The sequence below is a fragment of the Lacerta agilis genome, chromosome 5 (assembly GCF_009819535.1).
Source record: "Lacerta agilis isolate rLacAgi1 chromosome 5, rLacAgi1.pri, whole genome shotgun sequence".
Lineage (NCBI taxonomy): Eukaryota > Metazoa > Chordata > Lepidosauria > Squamata > Lacertidae > Lacerta > Lacerta agilis.
This window is the reverse complement of record NC_046316.1, coordinates 92,739,793-92,756,192: the sequence shown is the minus strand read 5'-3', so window position 1 is coordinate 92,756,192 and position 16,400 is coordinate 92,739,793. Positions and strand designations below refer to the sequence as shown.

Below are 16,400 nucleotides of genomic sequence, written 5' to 3'. Positions count from 1 at the left end.
TGTTTGTTTGTTTGTTTTTCTGTACGTGCAGAGCCCTCCTTGCACCTTATCTGGCATTGATTTTCAGCCCTTAGTTTCCTCCAAAACTGGTTCTTACAAGCTTTGCCATCAGGCTGTACTTGTGTATATGAAACTGGCCTTACTGATAAGGGGTTTTGCAGAATTCCTACCTCACCAGCCCTTCAGAAACACCCAGAGGGGTCACCCAGCAGCTACAGATGCCACTCTTGGTTGAACTTGGTTCCTGCGTTTTGAACGCTTGACGGCCCAATCGTTGCCGCTTCCTTCTTAAAGAGCTTGGTCGGCTACCAAAATGCCGGAAATCACCCAGTTTAAGGAAGAAATGTGGTTTGGGGGAAAGAGGGTGGGGAAAGGAAGGGGGTTGATCAGAGGTGCTCTGCAGGTGGGCAGGGAGGGTGAGACTTGGAAGCAATGACCCCCCCCCACCCCACTCCAATAATGGTGAGTGGGAGCAATAATTGGGAAATCATGGGAATGTTTATCACACCAAGAGGCCAGCCAACCTTGGAGGAAGAGAGAAGTCAGTGCACTGGGACGCTTATGTATTTTTTTGCAATTATATCCCATCTTTCCTCCAACGAGCTCAAGGCGGTGTACATGGTTTTCTCTCCTCCCTACAACCCTGCGAGGTAGGCTAGGCTGAGAGGTAGTGACTGACCCAAGGTCACCCAAATGAATTTCATGGCTGCGGGGAGACTAGAACCCCAATCTCCCAGGTCTAACACCCAAACCACTACACCATACTGTCTCTTGCTATTCCGGTTGTGATTTTTAAGGGAGGTACTGGCCACTGAATTATCAGGAGATAAGAATCAGGTGTGATAACACCAGGTTTTTTTGTTGTTGTTGTTGTTTTTTAAAAAAAGGTAAGTGCAGCCATTTCTCATTACAGTGGCCCAACTGAAACTCGGGGTACCAGCTGGAAATATGGTCTCCGCTTCCTTGCATCTGCATGAGGGTTAAACCTCAGCCGTCCTCCCCCACCCTTGCCCTCTTTGTCAGGTCCCAGAGGGATGGGGCGGCTGCCAACAGATCAGAAAGACCTGGGTTGCAAGGGCTTGGACTCGATAACCTTCCAACTCTGCAGTTGTACGATGCTACGATCTCCTCCTCCCTAAGTCCATCCTTTCCCTTCTCTTTCAGTGTGTGGGAAGCCCAGGTTCTCCAGGAGCCTGCTTGCTCGCATTGCCAACGGGCGATACGCCCAGAGAGGGATCTCGCCGTGGGTCGCCATGCTGCAGAGGAACGGGCGCCCCTTTTGCGGGGGGTCCCTCCTAGGTAAGGACCTCCGGAGGGGCGTCCAATCTTCCACTTTGCCCGAGTGCTCGAGAAACCGGCTTCCAGGTCTGAGGCTTCCAGCCATGCCTAACCCTGACCTCTTCCTTGGTCTCTTCATTGGGAAGAGGCGGGCTAGGACTTGAGGGGATAATATCATAGAATCACACAACAATGATCCATCCACTTTATGATGTAAATGCTGTACTGGCATTCATAGAATCAGAGAAACTGTACAGGTGAAAGTGACCCCAGGTATCATCTAGACCAGCCCTGTGCAATGCAGGAATCACAGCTAAATAATCCCTGAGAGCAAAATGTTGGGCCTACAACCTATAACTCCAAGGAAAAGGTAAAGGGTAAAGGGACCCCTGACAATTAAGTCCAGTCGCAAACGACTCTGGGGTTGTGGTGCTCATCTCACTTTACTGGCCAAGGGAGCTGACATTTGTCCGCAGACAGCTTCCAGGTCATGTGGCCAGCATGACTAAACCGCTTTTGGCAAAACCAGAGCAGTGCACGGAAACGCCGTTTACCTTCCCGCCGGAGTGGTACCTATTTATCTACTTGCACTTTGATGTGTTTTCGAGCTGCTAGGTTGGCAGGAGCAGGGACCAAGCAACGGGAGCTCACCCCATCACGGGGATTCAAACCGCCGACCTTCCGATCGGCAAGCCCTAGGCTCTGTGGTTTAACCCACAGCACCACCCGCGTCCAAGAAGAAGTCAAATGAGATTTCTCCTGGCAGATCGGGACAAAGATATCACTGCTTTAGTAGCTTCCTTTTTAGCCACACTTTTACCCGAACGGGGTTCCCAACGAACCATCCTTTCGGGGAACAGGCAAGATATCTATGTGCACACAATCACCGTGTGGCCTTATGACCCTTGACAGCTTCACCCTTGCTATTTTAATTATCCCAGTGACCTGAAATGTTTCATACTGTGATGCCAAGAAAGGTATTTGATTTGATTTGAAATTTAATCCCTGAGAGTTGCCCACCCAACCTCTACTGAAAACCCTCCAAGGAAGGAGAGTCCACTACCTTCTGAGGGAGTCTGTTCCACTGCCAAACAGCTCTTTGAAGACAACCATCAGGTCACCATCTTGGCCCTTTCTTGTTCCCCAGGAAACAGGTGGATCGTGACGGCCGCTCACTGTCTCCACCATGAACTCGACCTGGAGAATCCTGTCCTCCGAAGCTCCGACGTGATCAGCCCTTCGTCGTTCAAGGTGATCCTAGGTAAACGAGAGGCGGTTGCCCAGGAGAGCAGCCTGTGTCTCAGAAGTCCTATATTATAAGAACATGGAACGAGACTGCTGGATCAGGCCAATGGCCCAACTAGTCCAGCATCCTCTCCTCACAGTGGCCAATCAGGTGCCTGTGGGGAACCTGCAAGCAGGACCCGATCCCAAGAGCTGTTCTCCCTTCCTGCAGTTTCAGGAAGTGTTCAGAAGCATTACACCCTGCAAACACTGAGGCAGAAACCCTGGAACCTCTCATCAAGAGCAATAGCTCAGTGGCAGAGTTTCTGCTTTCCACCCAGAAGATCCCAGGTTCAATCCCTGGCATCTCCAGGTGGATCTGAGCACCTGCCCCGCCTGAAACTCTGGAGAGCCACTGCTGGCCTGTGTTGGCAAAACTGAACTAGATAATAATATAATAATTATAATTTATAACTTATACCCTGCCCATCTGGCCAGGCCTCCCCAGCCACTCTGGGTGGCTTCCAACAGGATATTAAAAACACAATAGGACATCAAACATTGAAAGCTTCCCTAAACAGGGCTGCCTTCAGATGTCTTCTGGAAGTCATATAGTTGTTTATTTCCTTGACATCCGGTGGGAGGGTGTTCCACAGGGTGGGTGCCACCACCGAGAAGGCCCTCTGCCTGGTTCCCTGCAACCTCACTTCTCACAGGGAGGGAACCGCCAGAAGGCCCTCAGAGCTCAGAGATGCTCCTTCAGGGATACTGGGCCGAGGCCGTTTAGGGCTTTCAAGGTCAGCACCAACACTTTGAATTGTGCCTGGAAACGTACTAAGAGCCAATGTAGGTCTTTCAGGACCGGTGTTATATGGTCTCGGCGGACTTAGGGTTATGATTCCATAGAAGACAGCTTCCCGTTCCGGATACACTCTCTCACACTTCCAGCCTCTCTTTCTGTCTTTCTGCAGGGAAACACAGAACCCAAAGGGAAGATGACACAGAGCAGCAGCTGCAGCCCCGAAGAATCTCCATCCACCCATCTTACAAGGCGCCCACCTTTGAGTATGACATCGCCCTGGTGGAACTGTCTGAAGAGGCCAGGATGAATGATTACGTGATGCCCGTTTGCTTTCCAGACAGAGCCTACCCCAAAGGTGAGGGTGTGACTCCTTCCTTCCACCAGACAATGTCGATTGGAGAAGCAAGCAGCCAACCCTTTAAGCTGGCTTGGAAGCACTGATTAAGGCAGAACTTTAACCAGTACAGAATTACATTCCCATGGATTCTGAAAGAATCGCATTGGCTTGACTGCCTGTTTGCTCCTGAGCCCAATTCAAGGAGACACAGGATCATAGCGCTGTCAAGTTGGAAGGGATTCCAAACCCCTGCGAGCAAGAAAGTCTTGCATGGGTCAGGACCCTAATGCCTATGCAGGGGTGTGGCGGTCCGAGGTCGCAGGAGGTCCAATATTCATTACAATTTCTGCAGCAGGGTCCCAGTCTCTGTGGGAATGTTCAGGGTGGCAGGAGAGGATATATTTATTATTAATATCTTCCTAACTTGCACTAGCAAGTGACTTTACTTAGCAGAGTTTACATTCCCCTTCTCACGCACAGTTTCTTAAGACAATACGCAATTCCATCTGGTTTGTCCAGATTGAAATGTTTTCTAATATTTTCCTGGTAAGACTCCTTGAATCCCTCCTAAATGAATAAAGACACCGCAGTCTTATTCATAAGCAATAAAAAGAAAGTTTACTCACGATCAGGCAGAGCAGAGTGTGATCCCTGAAGGCTTAAAGTTACAAACTTATACTAAGAGGTTTACCCCATAAGGGAGAAAAGCTGAGGGACTGCTTGGCTGGCAGCCAGCAGTTCATTCCAGGAGGATGGAAAAGAGGGAGAGTGGCAGCATGCCTTGTCCTTTGACCAGGTCTGGAAAGGTCACACCCACCCACTAGTCACATGCAAGAGGGAGGATGCTCCAGGCCAGGAGGAACAGGAAGTGTCGACTGGCTGGACCAAACATTCCCTTGCATGTCCACTCTAGGAAAACAAGGAATGTTGTACTCGTCTTCTCCCAGTGGATTACATCCCACAGTCTCCTGCACCTTGGAGGTGCACAATCAGCATGATAGGTGAGCTTTTTAGCCCCTGTATGCTCCAAAGCTTGGGACGCGGGTGGAGCTGTGGGTTAAACCACAGAGCCTAGGGCTTGCTGATCAGAAGGTCGGCGGTTCGAATCCCCGTGACGGAGTGAGCTCCCATTGCTCGGTCCCAGCTCCTGCCCACCTAGCAGTTCGAAAGCACGTCAAAGTGCAAGTAGATAAATAGGTACCGCTCTGGCAGGAAGGTAAACGGCGTTTCCGTGTGCTGCTCTGGTTCGCCAGAAGCAGCTTTGTCATGCTGGCCACATGACCTGGAAGCTGTACGCCGGCTCCCTCGGCCAGTAAAGCGAGATGAGCGCGGCAAACGCAGAGTCAGACACGACTGGACCTAATGGTCAGGGGTCCCTTTACCTATGCTCCAAAGCTTAGGAACTCTGAAAGCACCAGGTGCTTCAGTTCCAAGGGAATGGCATGCAAGTTCTGTTTTGGAGGATCAAACTTCATGGAAAACACAACTTATGCCCTTCCAAAAAGGAGGTATCAGAGGTGCACAGTAAATGCTAGATCTAACTGAAAGGCAACACGTAGAGTTCTTCATTGATAATTTTAATGCATCTAGGGGTGCCAACTATGGGTAGCCCGGGGGGGTGAGGGCCCCCCGAAATTTTCAAGGAGGGTACCGGGGCCCCTCCAAATTCCACAGCAACCATGCATGCACACAGTGTTATATGCATGCACGCGGTGTTATATGCTCACCTCACTTGCACATGCCATGGGACATGCTCTCCCTGTCGCACACACAAGCCGCACAGCATGCACATGACAGGTCAGCATGTTGCACGGCATGTGCAAGGGACATCGGCACACCTTGCGGTATGTGTGCCCATGGAGGGCCAAAAGTGCCCCACACCTGCAACAGGTGTTTTTGAGCAGTAGGAAGTAAAGATGTGATGTTTGGAGCTTTGAGGGTTAAAGAAGCTCAACAGTTCGCTCCTCCCACAGGGAGGATGTGTCACAACATCCGGGTTATCTGCTGTATGCGATGTCTTTGTGATTTATGTGACGCACCATTTATTTCTTGGTCAGTCCTGCTTTCACTTTTGAGCGGACATGTCTTCCGTGAGCCCCGGAGAGGAGCTCCATGATTTATATGCTTGTAAACAAAGCTTACTTGCTTTAATCAAGCCAGACTTTGTGGGAGTTTAATTGCTGGCACGAAAGGTACACACATCGTTGCGCAGGAAGAAGAAGAAGTTAGAAGTTTGAACAAAAACACTCTGCAAAAGCACTGGAGAAGCAGGAGAACGCAGAGGAAGCGTTGCTGGACACCACTCCAAGTGCTAAACTGGTTTTAAGGTTTTTCCAGTTAAAACCAAAAGCCCCACAAAAGATCACTCTTAGGAAGATCTGGTTTGCTTCATCGGACTGCAAGGAATGAAGCATCCTCCTTCCTCTCCAGGTCACCTCCCAAAAGGTAATACAATGCCTGTCATCTTCTTTTTCCCTCCCACTAGACACCATGGTCATCGTCAGTGGTTGGGGGAAGCAGTTCCTGCAACGTCTCCCAGATGCCCTGATGGAGGTGATGCTCCTTGTCATTCATTATATATCTGAGAATGGAGTGGAATTGCAGTATGGTTAGGGAGCAGGCGTAGATGTCTCAGTCGTTGCCCCCTCTTTCCATTTCTTCGTATGATGGGGGGAGCACAAGCTTGACACTTAGAATCGAAGGATTGTAGATTTGGAAGGGGCCCCAATGGTCAACCAGTCCAATTGCCTGCAATGCAGGAATCACAGCTGAAAATTCCCTGGCAGATGGCCACACAACCCAACCCCTCTGGAAAAACCTCCATCCAAGGTAGTCCGTTTCACTGTTGAACAGCTCTTACTATCAGAAAGTTTTAACGTTAAGTCAGAATCTCCTTTCCAGCAATTTGAATCCATTTGGTTTGGGCCCTACCCTTTGGAGCAGCAAAAAAACAACAAGCCCACAAGTTTCCTCCATCTTCCCTTTGGCAGCCCTTCAGATATTTGAAGCTGGCTATCATGTCACTTCCCAGTCTTCTCTTCTCCAGGCTAATCATACCCAGTTCCCTCAACCGTTCCTCATCAGGCGTGGTTTCCAGACCCCTGATTACCTTGGTCGCCCTCCTCTGCATTCATTCCAGGTTGTCAATATCCTTCTAAAACTGTGATGCCCAGAACTGGACACAGGATTCCAGGTGTGGCTTGGCCAAGGCAGAATAGAGTGGCACTTGTTCCTTAGTCATCCTATGGACCAGAATCCTATGAATTATGGGGTTAGTGAATCTATGGAGCCTTTGGAGAAGGTCCGTAGCTCAGGGGAAGAATATCTGCTTTGCACACAGAAGGTCTCAGGTTCAGTCCCTAGCAGGTGGGGCTGGAAGAGATTCCTGCGTGAAACCTTGCCGAGCCACTGCCAATCTGTACAGACAATACTGAACTAAATAGACCAACAGTCTGACCTGGTAGAAGGCAGTTTTGTGCGTTTCACAAAGGAGGACCATTCAGGCACGTGAGGCCACACTCCTCTTTATCCCAGGAGTCATTTTTTTTGTTCTGTGTCACAGATTGAGATCCCATTGACAGACCACGCAGTGTGCAAAGAAGCCTATCGCAAGCTGCAGAAGGTCGTGACGGGAGACATGATCTGCGCTGGAGAAAGACAAGGTGATTCTGAATAAATGTGCAATTAATTGTTGCCATTTTGAATTGTTGCCATTTTGAATACCCAGCTCCCTAAGCCGTTCCTCATAAGGCATCGTTTCCAGACCTTTGACCATTTTGGTTGCCCTCCTCTGGACATGTTCCAGCTTGTCAGTATCCTTCTTGAACTGTGGTGCCCAGAACTGGACACAGTATTCCAGGTGAGGTCTGACCAGAGCGGAATACAGTGGTACTATTACTTCCCTCGATCTAGATGCTATACTCCTATTGATGCAGCCCAGAATTGCATTGGCTTTTTTAGCTGCTGCATCACACTGTTGACTCATGTCAAGTTTATGGTCTACCAAGACTCCTGGATCCTTTTCACATGTACTGCTCTCAAGCCAGGTGTCACCCATCCTGTATTTGTGCCTTTCAATTTTTTTTGCCCAAGTGTAGTACTTTACATTTCTCCTTGTTAAAATTCATCTTGTTTGCTTTGGCCCAGTTGTCTAATCTGTTAAGGTCATTTTGAAGTGTGATCCTGTCCTCTGGGGTATTAGCCACCCCTCCCAATTTGGTGTCATCTGCAAACTTGATCAGGATGCCCTCAAGCCCATCATCCAAGTCATTGATGAAGATGTTGAATAAGACTGGGCCCAAGACAGAACCCTGTGGCACCCCACTAGTCACTTCTCTTTTATTGTGTTATTACATTCCTTGGGTCTTTATACTCTTTTAAAATATATTTCTTATTAAATTTTCTGTTTTACATTTTAGAATATTCATTTAAACAACCTTAAAATACTAACGACTTCCCTTGTTCTCTTTCCATTGTTTATATTCCATCAGTTTAAGTTGCCATTCTTCTTTGGTTGGGGCCTCGCTCGTTTTCCATTTTGGGGCTAACAATACACAGGCCGCAGTAGTAGCATACATAAATAACCTTTTTGGACACTTAGGAATTTTCATCTAAATTATCCCCAACAAAAAGGACTCTGTTTTCCCCCAAAAAGTACTTTAATACATTTTCCCTCCATTTCATTATTCTGTAGATTATTTCCCAGTACTCTTTTACCCTTTTACAAGTCCACCAAGGGTCTTTATACCCTAGGCTCCTTATAGGGTTGGGGGTCACTGGGGATGAGTTCATGGAACCAAGGAGAGTCGAGGATCACTGTGCCAATCGTCCCCTTTGGGGCAGGGAGATAAGCGCTGAGACCATAGCTGTCCACTTTTCCCTTTTCTTGCGAGGAATCCTATTCAGAATAAGGGAACTTCCCTTTAAAAAGGGAAAAGTTGACAGCTATGGCTGAGACGCAGGTTGGATGCTAATCTATCATGCATGATTTAGCTGAGATTTCTGCAGTGCAGGGGGCTGGACTAGGTGACCCCCTAGGGTCCCTTCCAACTCTACAATTCTGTAGTTCTGATTCTAGGTCCTGTTCTGTAGCTTTGCAAACTCCACATGGAACAGGTGACTTTTCTGGTCTGAAAGATGCCCCAGCCATTATTGTGTTGACATTCAGAGGGAGTCGGGAGGGCAGCTGGGTAGCCCCCAGCTTTAGCAGGCCCTCCCCGGCTGAACTGCCGGGCGATCTCCGATCTCTGGTGCAACAGAAACAGCTGCTCAGGTTTCTCTGAATCGTCTGAGACCAGAACACACTCTATTTAGCAGATTGCACTGTGCAGACAGAAGTAGCACGTGAGGCTTGTAAGAGCATATTTACAAGCAGTTTGTTGTTGTTGTTGTTCAGTCGTTCAGTCATGTCCGACTCTTCGTGACCCCATGGACCAGAGCACGCCAGGCACGCCTATCCTTCACTGCCTCTCGCAGTTTGGCCAAACTCATGTTAGTAGCTTCGAGAACACTGTCCAACCATCTCATCCTCTGTCGTCCCCTTCTCCTTGTGCCCTCCATCTTTCCCAACATCAGGGTCTTTTCTAGGGATTCTTCTCTTCTCATGAGGTGGCCAAAGTTTATTAAACATAAATGAGGACAGATAAAGACGTGGCGTCTCTCCTCCTTCTTCTCAGAGAGAGAGAAAGTCAAAAGCAAAAGCTATACACAACGGAAGTTCCCAGCAATCTGTGCTGGTGTGTGGCAGACATGTGACACACGTAAAAGCCCCATGTCTGCAGCTTAAGGTGGAACGGAATCTTAACATATTGTTTCTCTCTTTCTCACGCAGGAGGAAAAGATGCTTGCAGCGGAGACTCCGGAGGCCCCATGGTCACTCTGAACAACCAGACTGGCCAGTGGCAGCTCATAGGGACAGTGTCTTGGGGCGATGGGTGTGGCTTGAATGACCGCTATGGAGTGTATTCCAACGTCCTCCTGACTCTGCCTTGGATTAAGCAGGTCACAAGATTGCAATACTGAAGTCTCCAAACCGTACGAAGAACCCAAAAAAAAAAGATTTCAGAATCTTGCTGTCTTCAAAAAGTCTATCATTGAAAAGCCTGGATCAAAGTGGTTTGGGGAAGTTTGGTTTGTGAAAGCCTTTTAAAAAATGTGCATGTCTTCTGCAGCACGCAGTCGTGCTTGGGAAGAAAGTCTGTTAACAAGGACTCAAAATAAATCTCAGGGGAAATGCATGGCGTGGCAGCTGGAGACACATTTGTGGTGGGGAGGGATTGCTGCTAAATGAAGGAGCACGTTGTGCGCAGGTGGTTTTTAATTCAATCCCCATCATTCCTATCCAAAAGCACCTTGGGTACCAGGTCTGCAGAAGACTCCTCTACCTGAACCCCCGAAGAGCTCCCGTGAGTTGGGGCAGACTGGGATAGATTGGCCCAGTGCCTAACTGGAGAGAAGGCATCCATGATTTCACAGATCTGGGGTGGAGAACCTGTAATGTTCTTGGACTTCAACTCCCATCAGCCGAAGCCATCAAGGCCAAAAGTCAAGGATGTTGGGAGCTGGAACCCAGCAAGGTTCTCCATGCCTGGAACAGATAGAAGAAAAGGGCACCATCCAAAAATCTCAGGGACTTGCTGGAAATACCACTGTTTTGTTTTTGTTTGTTTTTTTTAAATCTGTTAAGACCTGCTTTTGATTCACTTTGTTTTCTTGCATTGGGTACATACATTCTCAGGGCTTTGTGTAATGCTCCCTAAAAATAATTAAACTCCTGCAACAAGATAAACCAAATTCTGCAGCCTCCGCCAATGATACAGATGGAGAAAACATGCAATTTGCCACCCTCTTGAGTCACATAATGTTTTTCTTCTGTAAGTGCCACCCTCCAATATCTGGAAATTGTGCACTGCAATCCTATGCACGTCTGCTCAGGTGTAGGACCCCCCCCCCCCCAATTAAATTCAATTGCACAGGTAATTGTGTATAGAGTTGCCATTTTATTCAACCACGCATGTGGCTTTTGAGATTTCACATGGTCATTGCCGCCGCTGCTGCTGCTGCCGCCGCCACACACTTGTAGACAAATCTTTGCAACCATAAAGTGGAGAAAGAGGCTATGAGTATTTATTTATTTATTTATTTATTTATTTATTTATTTATTTATTGTAAAGAATTTATTGGTTTTTACAAAACAAAGAACAACATAGCACATATACCAACACAAACCCAAACACAAACCCAACAATCAAACCATAATAAAACAAATACAAATACACCAACAATTCTTTTTCTTGTTTACACACAAAAAAAAAACTTTTCTTGTTCGAATCATTACTAGGTGACTTCCCCCGTTTTCTCTCCTTTGGTTCCAATTCCAATTTTACTTTCATAACTTCTCATCTCTGAAATTAAATCATTTAAAAATCAAAACTAAACATACTTCTTAAAATCTTGTTTTTACTTCACAATAATCTATCACTCCTTAACTTAAATCAAATCTATTCCAAGTATAACTTCATGATAATTAATAATACAGCTTCATAACACAACATATTGTTTCTTATATCAAATCATGTCATACATCTTCTTTCACTTAGACTGCTGCTAATAAAAAAAAAAAATTCAAATATCTCTTCTCTAGTTCAAAAACTTAAAATCTTAACACACCGGCTTCAGGGTACCATAATAAGAGTATTTATTTATTTTTTTAAGCAAGCTAAACTCCATGCCATCATCACATTCTGGAACGTTTCTGTGCTCCTGCTGAACCAGCACACATCCAGCAAGGTTTAAAATGCAAGATGGTCCTCAGAGTCTCTTCCAGCTCTACAATCCTAGGATTAGATTATCATTTGGCCATGGTACCCCAGGCCCATTTAAGGAAGGGAAACCAGGCCAAACAGAGCATTTGCCCTTCGCTTCCTGTTATCTTTCCACTGCCACCAGGTGGAAGTCTTTTTTTCCCCCTGCCAAAGGTCCCCACGGACTTCTTGAGAACACCTTCTGGTAATGTGCCGTTGGGTTTTTCATCGAACTGTAGAGTTGGAAGGGATTCCTAAAGTCATCTAGTCCAACCCCCTGCGGTGCATAAATCACAGCTATTTATTCCCAGTCCAGTAGACAAGGAAGACAACAATTACAATAGCAATGAAGATAAAACAAGCGCAACATTCCTGGCAAGAACTGGGGCCAACGTGGTTTGCAAATGCTTGATCTTTTGGTGTTACCAAGGAGCTGTGAGTGGTTGGGACTGCCTTACTCTCCTGCAGAATGGCCGGGAGATATGCTGGTCTTTGGGGCTCCCTATGATGACCGGAACGTCTAGGCCACCTTTGACGTGCATTGTGTATTCCCAGGTGACAAGCTTCACAATGCTCAGGCTTATGAGGGCCCCTGTTCTCAGATACCACCTCAAAGAGTCCGCTGTCATCTAAGTGTTCCCCGTAGCATTTCTTTCTGATGCTGAAGATCAAGCACTCGACGATGTGGCCAACATCCTCCTCGCTGAACTGTGGCTCTTCGTACTTCTCTGAAGAGCACTGGTAGCATTGCTGCCTGAAGGTCCTCATCCTGACCGACCCTTGTTCCTCGTATCGCTCCAGGTGCATATGGAACAAGATGACAACTTGATGTGAGGACCATCTGTGGTAGCATCGTGAACATGTAAAGCTAAAAGAGAGAAAGGGGGGAGGAATGGAGAAGAACGGCAAGAGGTTTAGGGACTTCTCTTAGGGTTATCCTGGAGAAACTGCCTCCTTTCGTTACTTTGGAACCTGCAGCTGATTTCCCCAGATGGACGATCACAGTTAATAGAGGGTTACAGGTAGGTAGCCGTGTTGGTCTGCCGTAGTCGAAACAAAATAAAATAAAATAAAATAAAATAATCCTTCCTGTAGCACCTTAAAGGTAAAGGTAAAGGGACCCCTGACCATTAGGTCCAGTCGTGGACGACTCTGGGGTTGCGACGCTAATCTCATTTTATTGGCCGAGGAAGCTGGTGTACAGCTTCCAGGTCATGTGGCCAGCATGACAAAGCTGCTTCTGGCGAACTAGAGCAGCGCACGGAAATGCCGCTTACCTTCCCGCCGGAGCGGTACCTATTTATCTACTTGCACTTTGACATGCTTTTGAACTGCTAGGTTGGCAGGAGCTGGACTGAGCAATGGGAGCTCACCCCGTCGCAGGGATTCGAGCCGCCAACCTTCTGATCAGCAAGCCCTAGGCTCAGGGGTTTAACCTGTGTGTTATAGGGAGGCGGGTGGTGCTGTGGTCTAAACCACAGAGCCTAGGGCTTGCCGATTGGAAGGTCAGCGGTTCGAATCCCGTGAGCTCCCGTTGCTCGGTCCCAGCTCCTGCCCACCTAGCAGTTCGAAAGCACATCAAAGTGTAAGTAGATAAATAGGTACCACTCCAGCGGGAAGGTAAACAGCGTTTCTGTGCACTGCTCTGGTTCACCAGAAGCGGCTTAGTCATGCTGGCCACATGACCCAGAAGCTGTATGCCAGCTCCCTTGGCCAATAAAGCGAGATGAGCACTGCAACCCCACAGTCGTTCACGACTGCACCTAATGGTCAGGGGTCCCTTTACCTTTAAGTTTGTTCTTGGTATGAGCTTTCGTGTGCATGCACATGGAAGCTCATACCAATAACGAACTTAGTTGGTCTCTAAGGTGCTACCGGAAAGGGGGGAGAATTATTTTGTTTCAGTTAACAGAGGGCTCATCCACACTTGACCTGTGTTTTGATTGTATCGTGTCCTTGGGCCTGAGAGCTTTCCTAGCTGTTCTGCAGCTGTGCCTTGCAAAAATCCAATATTACTACTGAATCAGATCTTAGAAGACAAGTGGAAAATCCAAAGAGGTTTTGTTTAACTGAGCTGCTGTTCAATGGATAGGATCGGGTTTTCTCAAGGTACCGCCGTGGAACCATAAGAAATGCTCTCGGACTTGGGGGGGGCTAATCAGTACACAATATGCTCAGAAAACGAGTCAAAAGAAACTGTGTATGAGCCTGGAGTCACGTGAAATCCCAGAGCTCCCATCTGCCCTGCTTTCTAGAGAGGGAGCTGTTGTGCTGGATTTTGAAGTTTGTTTGTTTTTTCTGGGCCACACTTTCAGAACACAAATTTGCTTGTGCCACACTGAATTTTTCACTGATAAAGAAAACAAAAAGAAACAACTCCTAGAAGTGCTTGATTTACAGCACAAAACACAACTACTTTATAATATGACTATGGGACACCCAGAAAGTTTGAAACAATGCGGCTGCAGAAGAACATGAATCATTTCGCAGATATAATTATAAATAAACAAGCCCCTTACATGTGTAGCTTAAGTATGTATACAAACTGAGCGAGAGCTGCGATCTTGCTTTTGCCAGGTAATCTCAGGTCTAATTTGAGACAAACAAACTCCCACCTCTTCATCAACACAAAGAAACCTTTCTCTTTTCTGATCTTTCATATTTGTCAGAGTTGAAAATCCCAGCGCAAAACAATATGTCTTGGAGAACGGTAGGAGAATAGCCAATGCTCTTGAAGACAAGCGTAGATACTGTTTCTGGTTGTATATCTCCCCCCACACACACATTATTTTGGTACTATACTATACTATACAGTGGTACCTTGACTTACGAATTTAATCCGTTCCCAATGCACATTCATAGGTCGAAAAATTCTAAGTCGAAAAAAGCGATTTCCCCATAGGAATGCATTGGAAACGAAAAATTCGTAAGTCGAGTAAACCGCATCTAAAATTCGTAAGTCGAGTAAACCGCATCTAAAATTCGTAAGTCGAGTAAACCCCATCTAAAACCGCCAGTGGATGTCCATTCGTAAGTCGAAAACTTCGTATGTCGAATAATTCATAAGTCGAGGTACCACTGTACTACCGAAAACAAACTGGCAAGGTTTGGCTCAGGTGCAGTAAAGATGTGGCAACAAAGTTCCTCCATTGAAACATCATCTCATGTGAGACAAACAGGACACACACACACACACACACACACACACACACCCCAGAGAAAAGGGTTAAGGAGCTTCTTCCCCAACAGCGACTGTAATTCTTTTTACTTAATGAGTTTTCTATACCGAGGAGAAATCCAAATACAAAGTGGGGAAGGAAATGTGTTCTGGAATTTTGATGGAGGTGGCAGATGCCGCAAAACGTTCTGTGTGCATAGCTGCTATCCATCTCACGATAACCCCCTGTCTGAGGGGACCCCGACAGATCATTGAAGCCGCCGGTGTGCCGGAGCACATTATAGAGAGAGAGCTGTATCTCAGGGGAAGAGATCAGGATCTATCCCCAATGACATCTCTGGGTAGGGCTAGGAGAGGGCCCTGAATGAAACCCTGGACGCAGGCATGGCCAAACTTGGCCCTCCAGCTGTTTTGGGACTACAACTCCCATCATCCCTAGCTAAAAGGACCAGTGGTCAGGGATGATGGGAATTGTAGTCCCAAAACAGCTGAAGGGCCAGGTTTGGCCATGCCTGTTGGAGAATCGCTGTCAGTCAGGGTTGGCAATACTGAGCTAGATAGACCAACAGCCTCACACAGCAAAAGGCAGCTTTCTATGGCTCTGTGCATTGCAAAATTATTAGGTATGCAGTAGCAGCTGATGTTTTACCTTCCGTGAGCATGTTCCTGCAGCGATTTCCTCCACCGAGCTTCGACATCATGGAAATTTAGGCTCCGATCCATTGTTAGTCGCCAGGAATCTCTCGGTTTCACTGCTTCCATTTTTTCCTTGAAAACCGCCCTCCAAAAGTCCATGTTCATCTTCTTCGTCTATATTTTAGTTTCGGTCCTGCTTAATATAAATACTATTTTGTTTTTTTCAGAGGACAGTATTGTAGTCTGGCGAAAGAGTGGGTGGTTCACCTTCTTGCCAGCTTCCTTTTTCCTCGCTCACATAAGCTGCCCAGCCCAAACCTTTGAGAAACGAAACTGAAATGAGACTTACCATGAAAGCTCATACCAATAACAAACTTAGTTGGTCTCTAAGGTGCTACCAGAAGGAAGTTTTTTTTATTTTTTATTTTGTTCCTTCCAGGGCTGTGAGTCTATATTGTGAGAAATGCATATGTTGTCTTTTCAGTTTGCTCCTGCAGAAGAGAAAAAATGCTTTTACTAATCATAAAAATCATAGGGCTATAAGAAAATTGCAGCTGAGGTGTGTAAGGCTATAGGAATATTGCAGCCAAGGGTGCGGGTACCTGTTGCTAGCATATTTCAAACTAGCTGTGGTCAGGTTTCTTTAGAAATCATTAGGCTGGGGGCTTTTTGAGAGAACAAAGTTTGTCGCAAAATTCTGAAGAATTAGAGTATCTTTAGCAACCGTGGCCTGGGACTTCTTGCAAAACAGGTAGTTAAAACAGGTGTTACGCACTTTGGTTAAATAAAGGAACATAGCTTTATTGCTAAAACAGTATGTAAGGGGGCAAGGTAAGGTTAAAGGTGAAGGGACCCCTGACCATTAGGTCCATTCGCGGACTTCTCTGGGGTTGTGGCGCTCATCTTGCTTTATTGGCCAAAGGAGCCAGCATTCAGCTTCCGGGTCATGTGGCCAGAATGACTAAGCCGCTTCTGGCAAACCAGAGCAGCGCACAGAAATGCCGTTTACCTTCCCGCCGGACTCAGTGGTACCTATTTATCTACTTGCACTTTGACGTGCTTTCGAACTGCTAGGTTGACAGGAGCAAGGACCAAGCAACGGGAGCTCACCCCGTGGCAGGGATTCGAACTGCCGAACTTCTG

At 46.9% G+C, this 16,400-nt stretch overlaps 2 protein-coding genes across 2 annotated transcripts; one reads left to right on the top strand and one right to left on the bottom strand.

Annotated features, from left to right (window-relative positions):
- The first annotated feature begins 313 nt into the window (after positions 1–313).
- On the top strand, positions 314–10,480 carry LOC117046404 (mannan-binding lectin serine protease 1-like). The gene is made up of 7 exons (XM_033148207.1): positions 314–416; positions 1,165–1,299; positions 2,384–2,539; positions 3,474–3,659; positions 6,127–6,194; positions 7,204–7,303; positions 9,472–10,480. Exons 1-7 carry the CDS (start codon positions 314–316, stop codon positions 9,660–9,662), a joined length of 939 nt encoding a protein of 312 aa, XP_033004098.1. The 3' UTR covers positions 9,663–10,480.
- LOC117046403 (receptor-transporting protein 2-like) lies at positions 10,160–15,424 on the bottom strand. The gene is made up of 3 exons (XM_033148205.1): positions 15,271–15,424; positions 11,902–12,311; positions 10,160–10,227 (listed from the first exon to the last, which is right to left on the bottom strand). The coding sequence occupies exons 1-3, from the start codon at positions 15,420–15,422 to the stop codon at positions 10,160–10,162; spliced, it is 630 nt and encodes a 209-aa protein (XP_033004096.1). The 5' UTR covers positions 15,423–15,424.
- Between the last annotated feature and the right edge of the window lie 976 nt (positions 15,425–16,400).

Coding starts and splice junctions, on each gene's coding strand:
- LOC117046404 (XM_033148207.1), top strand. CDS start 314: ATGCCGGAAATCACCCAGTTTAAGGAAGAAATGTGGTTTGGGGGAAAG. Junction 1,300..2,383: donor TTGCGGGGGGTCCCTCCTAG/GTAAGGACCTCC, acceptor AGCTCTTTGAAG/ACAACCATCAGGTCACCATC. Junction 3,660..6,126: donor AGACAGAGCCTACCCCAAAG/GTGAGGGTGTGA, acceptor CCCTCCCACTAG/ACACCATGGTCATCGTCAGT.
- LOC117046403 (XM_033148205.1), bottom strand. CDS start 15,422: ATGAACATGGACTTTTGGAGGGCGGTTTTCAAGGAAAAAATGGAAGCA. Junction 12,312..15,270: donor CAGGAACATGCTCACGGAAG/GTAAAACATCAG, acceptor TCTCTCTTTTAG/CTTTACATGTTCACGATGCT. Junction 10,228..11,901: donor CCCGGCCATTCTGCAGGAGA/GTAAGGCAGTCC, acceptor TATCTGTTCCAG/GCATGGAGAACCTTGCTGGG.